At 38.7% G+C, this 6,899-nt stretch overlaps 1 protein-coding gene across 4 annotated transcripts in view; it reads right to left on the bottom strand.

Moving 5' to 3' along the window:
- Positions 1-2,857: 2,857 nt before the first annotated feature.
- The window catches only part of SLC28A3 (solute carrier family 28 member 3), a 35,079-nt gene continuing 31,037 nt past the window's right edge, over positions 2,858-6,899 (bottom strand). For 2 of the 4 annotated variants that reach the window (XM_051801421.1, XM_051801420.1), the window contains 3 exons: positions 6,491-6,589; positions 4,750-4,873; positions 2,872-3,434 (listed from right to left, as the gene is read on the bottom strand). In XM_051801421.1, coding sequence (XP_051657381.1) covers positions 3,332-3,434; positions 4,750-4,873; positions 6,491-6,589 — 326 coding nt within the window. In that variant the 3' untranslated portion in view covers positions 2,872-3,331. Of the gene's footprint in view, positions 3,435-4,749; positions 4,874-6,490; positions 6,590-6,899 lie in introns of all 4 variants that reach the window. The other 2 variants (XM_051801422.1, XM_051801419.1) reach the window with 2 other exon arrangements.

Here is a 6,899-nt window from a genome sequence, read left to right as displayed (position 1 = left end):
TCCCACATGTCCAACAGAACCAGTTCCAGCTAGGTCCAAGGCAGTGTCACTACTGGCCAAGGCTGAGCCTGTCAGTGACAGTGGTAGTGCCTCTGTGATAACTATTTAAGAAGGGGGGAAAAACCTGCTGCAAAAGAAGGAGACAAAAGAGAGGAGTGAGAATATGTGAGAGAAATAGCCTTGCAGAACCAAGGTCAGTGGAGAAAGAGGGGGAGGAGGTGCTCCAGGTACCAGAGCAAAGATTCCCCTGCAGACCATGATGAAATAGGCTATTCCCCTGTAGCCCATGGAGAGCCATGGTGGAGCAGAGATCCACCTGCAGCCCCTAGAGGACCCAGACTGGAGTAGGTGGTTTCTTGAAGAAGGCTATAACCCCATGGGAAGCCTGCACTGAAGTACTGCTGGCAGAGCTTGTGACCCTGTGGGTGAGCCATGCTGGAGCAATCTGTTCCTGAAGGACTGCACCCTTGGGAAGAGACCAGTGCTGGAACAGTTCACGAAGAAATGCAACCCATGGAAGGACTCATATTGTATAAGTTTGTGGAAGACTGACTGTTGTGGGAGAGGCCCCATGCTGGAGCAGGGAAAGAGAGTGAGGAGTCCTCCCCCTGATGACAAAGAAGCGGCAGGGACAACGTGTGATGAACTGACCACAGCTCCAATTCCCCATCATCTTGCATTGTTGAGGGGGTGGAGGTAGAGAAAATCAGGAGTAAAACTGATCCCAGGGCATAGGGAGACGTGTGGGGAAAGTATTTATAAGATTTGGTTTTATTTCCCCTTATCCTATTCTGACTTGATCAGCAACAAATTATATTGATTTTTTCCCAAGTTGAGTCACTTTTTGACTATGACAGTGCTTGGTGAGTGATCTCTCCCTGTCCTTATCTCAGGCCATGAACCTTTTGCTGGGTTTTCTCTCACCTGTTCAGCAGAGGAGGAGAGGGATAGAACAGCTTTGGTGAGCACCTGGTGTTCACCCATGTCAACCCACCACATGTGTAGCGAGCAATTGATTAAATAATATGTTTCTTTTCAGGTCTGTGATGCAGGTTCATTGTCTCCAGAGTTGTCGGAATTGTGTTCCTGGGTGCTGAGAGTTCAGGGCCCAGGATGCCAGGTTAACTCCAGGGTGGTGAAATGTACTGTTCCCTTTTTGTGTCAAAACAAACACAAAGAGCTCTGCACTGGGCTCCTACCACCATCATAAGGACAGAAGGAAAACAGTTACCTGAACGCATGATGGTACTTCTTAGCAATCCCCTCCTGCTTTCATGGCTTTTTTTGCTACATTTAGGATGCAATGTCCCATGTATATTGTCTTTTGACTAAACCATTACAAACTAGGTGGGTAATCTCTTTGACCAGGTATAGATAGGGAAATGTCATGTATACTCTGCAAAAATTGCCTTCCATCTAATCCTTCTATAGAGGAGTCCTAAAAAGGAAAAGAAATACACCACATCTCTTCTGTGGGAGGAAGACTGTTACCTTAAACTATATGAGAGGATTTTCTAGAAGTTCATGAATGGTTGTATCTACTAGGCTGAGTAGTCCTTTTAACCAGCATACAATAGTGGGAATGGAAAGAGTGGTCATTTCAAAAGGTTGATATTAAATAGAGGATAGTAGGGAGTAGCAAAGAGGGAGAGTACTAGTGATGGTTTGTAAACAGAGCGCTGTTCTGCTTGACAGTGAGAGCTAATGTTTCCAATTAATTTTCCTTGAAATAATGTATTTCTTTATTTCAGACTCAAAACTTATTTGAAAGATAAATCCTGCTATAAACAGCAAGCTGGAGAAAAATTGTGGATCAAACCCATGCAATTTCTTTAGGATGGGTTTGCATGAAGTATATATGAGCATATATATGCCATAATCAGGACTGTCAGCACTCTTTTAAAACCCTGAAAACTGAGACTGACATGCAGTCTGCTACACCTACATGGATGAGGCCAAAGAAAAACACCTAACAATATGAAACCAGTGATAATAATTGAAAGTAGTAATAATACTGACAATTTTTTCAGAGAAAATGTTAATAAACTGAGTTTTACAGGAAACCACCGTCTTTTAAAGTAAGTTTAAATCTATCCCCTCTGTAAATAGCTGTTCTGGCAACTGTCTAAGGTTACGAATCTGGATTTCTTGGAATAGACTCTGCAGTAACTAAGGAAAGATTGAAAAGTTAGTAATTGTTTTGTCAGAATAGACCTTCTGCACAATTTTTATTAGGAGGGTATGTCAGGATTTTCTGATGTTTCTTTACTTTAGATCTTTGCTTTCTTCCCAAGTATTTAGCATTTACAATGTCATAGGATAGGAATATCTCTCACTCCATCTCAATCTGCAAAGAACTTCTCAGTTTTGGAGTCTATGAAAAGTCTGAAGCTTAAAACCATAACAATTTCCTCCTCAAAAGGATTCTTTAGAAGATTTCTACATTAATGTTGTTTTCACAGAGAATAGTCATGTTATGACCCAAGTTTACCCACATTTGATAATGTTCAAATCTGGGTAAAAGTTCCTGGTTCGTGACTCCAGGGTCAATTTCCACAATGGTTAAAAATAAAGATTTAGAAGAATCAATACAGGAAACTTTACTTGGAGTTTGGACATTTCATTCATGTAGTTGACTCTAAACGTAGACTAACCTCCTGCACTCTCTTGTGGACAAAAGAAGGGGGACTAGGGTATAGAGTGGCTACTCCCCAGTTCGGTGCTTCAGTGGCCAAGGTGGTGAGGCATACCACATGTTAGCAGCTCAATTCACATGCAGTCATAGTTACCTACTCATAGCAGGCAGTTATATATATATATGTAACCATAGTTATCTTTGCAGAATGTGCAGAGATTTTTGAGAACGGAGTCATTTATTTTCATACAGTAAACACTTCTATGCTATCAAAAAGAGCGGAAATACTATTAGAATGGATGGCAGTTCTGAATATTATTTCTAGTTCACAGCTTTCTGTAAGTGGCTACCAAATCCTCTGAATCTGATTTTCTTCATACCTACAGCAGTTCAATCTAATAGATTGATCAGTTTCAGGGTAGAAATGAAATCAGGAGAATCAGGCTTAGAAATGTTCTTCTATTCTAATTTGTAAGAAGAAGAGATCTGCAGCAAGACATGTCTTGCATTTATCCCAGTTTAATTCATGAGTAATACCAAGCAAGTCAGAGGAACTGGGCTGGTAAGAGATGGAAAATAAAGATCGCATGGGGGAAATTCACACTTATTGTTGCAAAGGAAAGTTTTTATTTCCTTTCTTCTAAGGAACACAACTCTTATTTATAATCTATCCTTGGCAAAAAATTGGAACTTAATCTAAGTACAATTAGAAGCAGATTGACCCAGTATCTGGCAACATACTTTCCAGGAACTCAAACTGTAGTTTCCCTCAGGAAAGATCTTCTCCGAATGCTCTGCACTGGGGAAGGAGATAAAAGCAGAAATCAGATAAACTCCTTTTCACAGAATCACAGAATATTCTAGTGGGAATTTTTGTCTCTTCTTCTCTGCAGTATATGCATACACACACATGCACATACACACAGGCAGACACACTTTCTCCAAAGCACTTTAAATGTGTTAAAATTTTCATGAGAAATGAAATAGAGAAGACTTTCCAAGCACCAGCCAAGTACCATGACCAGATATTCTCTCTTTTTTATGAAGATAATGCATGGTTTTCTGTACAAAGTCTTCATGTCTCTGCTATATCTTCCTAGATAACTGAAATGATTGAGGGTGTCACTCCTCCATTAAATGTTTTTGCATCTGCTCAGTATTGATTCTGCTGAAAATAGAGCAGGTTCCTGTTTTTGTAGCCACCTGTTAGACTTAAAATCAGTGTGATGCACAAAAGTTGGAGTAATGAAGAAATAAAAATGATGGAATGTGCCTACAGATGATTTTTACTATGTAATCATTTTTTACAATGGTTCAGTGTCATGATAAACTCCTTTGGAACATCAGGTTGCAAGAACAGAAATTCTTTGAAGTGATATTCAAGCACTGATGTTCAGGCAGAAGCTGGTGGCCTTGATACTACCATGAGTAATTTTTTTAAACTACATTTTTGTGAATAGTTGAAATCTAAAAATTTTACCGTAAGGATGAGACTTTACACATTGCATATACCCATGCTCAAAGATACATATTATGTCAAGACACAGAAGGAAAAAATATACCTGTCAAAAGAATAATAGAGAAAAAAAACCCCTGAAATTAGAATTGGAATTTTGGTTCCTAACAAAAGGAGTTAAACAGTGTAAGGAATTTCAAGTTTCTACTAATCTTGGTACCAAGTAAATGAAACAAGGTACCTCTTTCCACAGAAAACTCTTGTGGCAAACAGGCAGTCAGGGTGATGTGTCTAGTTAAAACATTATGCTAGTACAAATATTTATCTTTTTGTCAATACTTGAGATGAACCAGAACTAGGCCACTGAATCTTTGTATGATAAGCTATCTTTAGTCTTTTGGATAGCTCAGGTTTGAACAAAGATATTTTGAGTTGTGTATTGGTTCCGTCTGTGCTTGTCTTGTAACAGAAAAGTTCCCCAAGAAAAGGTAAACAATTCAGCAGCATTAAAATACTCATTTGTTTAAAATATGCGAGTTCATGGAAAACAGGTGTCCAAGGAAAAAAGCAAAATACCAAAAATATAAAAAAAAAGGTTTTCAGAGAATGTATGAGCTCCCTAAATTATGCTGACAGAGGATAAAGAGTTCCTTAATACCTGGTGAAGAGACGGTGGCAACATTCCACTAGCTTTATGCTCTTGACAGGGAAATCTGTGAAGTTGGAGGCATTTCCTAATAAGATGTGGCAAGGAACTTCCAGATCGGAGACAGTCAGCATTCCTGTGAAGTAAGTAGCAATTTTCTTTGTGAGTAATGAAGAGGAAGATAAGACACAGGGATGTGAGTCATGGGGACATGATCAAATGAACAATTTTGTTTGATAAAAAGTCACCATTTGAGATGGTTCTGTAAAGGTGTAAGATTAAAAACCTCTAATTGTGGGATTTTGAAAAAATCTGAATAATTTTAAAGAACTGGATTAAGGAGCAAACCCAAAAATATAGTCACTTTTTATATGTAGAAATGAAACTACAGTAACTTGTTACACTTCAACCATTTTAGCTTTTTACCCCTTTTAATAACACTAAAAGTTATGGTAATGGCTTTCTCATTGCTGCATCAGTGTTCTTTCATTAACTAAAATGGAGCTATGTTGCATTTTTAGCAGTGCAAGTAAATACAGAACCTTTTATTTTGTTTTAAATTGAGATAGTTTGCTTTCATAGATATTCCTGAAATTTTTCTGCAAACAGTAATATCAGCACTCACTGCAGTAATGGAGACACGGGATATGAAAGTGACAACTCATGTAGTGTTGTGCAACTCGGACGCATTTTTAGTATGTTCTTATCAGAACTGGGGTAATAGAAGTTGCTTGGCTCTCCTACCTTCTCCTAGGTATAAGGAAAGCATTTGCCATGGCAGGAGTGGGTGGAATGCAATTTTTTTTCTAAAGTAGATTTTATTATTTTGGAAAGATTTTCCCAGTGGTTGTTCACAATATTATTCTTAAGATCAGTATCATGAAATGACACGTTTTAGTAGGTCTTCCTGATTCCTCAGATATGCAGAGCAGTGTCATGTGTTAAAATACTATGGATGGCTGTGAGACTAAAGACATTTCAAGTGTACTAGTTCTGTAAGCTTCAGAAAATAGTGTGGGCTTATCCTTAAAATGTGCATGTTTCTGTTGATACGGTGATCAAAAAGGGATAGGGAATTTGTGGCAGACACAGCCATGGTGTTTTCAGCTACATTTTGTATATCACATACTCAGGGAAGAGAGCTGGAAAAGTGATTGTTAAATGATGGAGATAAATTTTATCTATTGAATCATATCTGATCAATTAATTAAATCTTTGTAATCATTATGTTCTTTATAATTTACCCCTAAAATGGTTGTTGCATTGTGACTCTTCCCTCAGCTTGAAGGTGAGACTTCAAAAATTAAGGATCTGCTGTTGAGTCCCATTTCTGTTTCATTAACTTAGGTTTTCTGTGGAAATAATATCAACCTAAATATCAATTTAATGTTGAGACAAAGAGTTGTTCAGTTTCCCTCTTACTCTTTCTCTTTTACACTCTTCCTTCATTCTAATTCTTCTGTTTCTGCTCCAGAATTACTTCTCTATTTCTGTAGCTTTGCACATGAGTCGTGTTATGCACAAACTAACCAAAAAAAAAAAAAAAAGGCAAAAAGACATAATGGAAGAACTAAAATCTTTTCCTGTTCTAGTTTTCAGGAACCTTCCATCTCATATTGACTTTTAACCCTGCCAAGCCCAAAACCACCTGTGTTTGAGTGACAAGGGCTGCCCAGCTGTGTGTAGTCTGGTACCAATGCACTGCCACATGGTGGTCACTGATTGTAGGGGACACCAAACCTGGGTACTCTACCTGCAACACAGGCTGTCATGAAACAGGCGACAGTTCCAGCAATCATTGCTCTGAAAGCACCATCAACTATTTCCTTCTTTTTTGAGGGAGCAATACTCGCTAGGAAGAAAAATAAAGTGTGTGTCAAACAGAAATATATGTAAGGAAGATTAAGCTGTCAGCTTTTTCACTACAAGAGGAATTTCTAACCCTGCAGTTTGAACTAGGGAAAAAAAGGAGGAAAAGTGTGACATTTTTTAGTGGGTTATTTGAAGGCCAAGTGCCAGTGTTGGCTCTTCTGTTAAGAAGGCGGCTTGTATATAAAATGGTGACTTCTGTTTGCTTTGGGAGCTTGTACATCTGTGCTGCTGATGGTACCCTTCTGAAGGGTCTGGTCCTGTGGCTGGGTCTTGCTCCTCCATGCTCTCCC

This window comes from Manacus candei, unplaced genomic scaffold, assembly GCF_025592945.1.
Source record: "Manacus candei isolate 608988 ecotype Guabito, Panama unplaced genomic scaffold, ASM2559294v1 h1tg000051l, whole genome shotgun sequence".
Taxonomy (NCBI): domain Eukaryota; kingdom Metazoa; phylum Chordata; class Aves; order Passeriformes; family Pipridae; genus Manacus; species Manacus candei.
The sequence above is the reverse complement of the archived record's forward strand: the minus strand, read 5'-3'. Positions and strand labels throughout refer to the sequence as shown.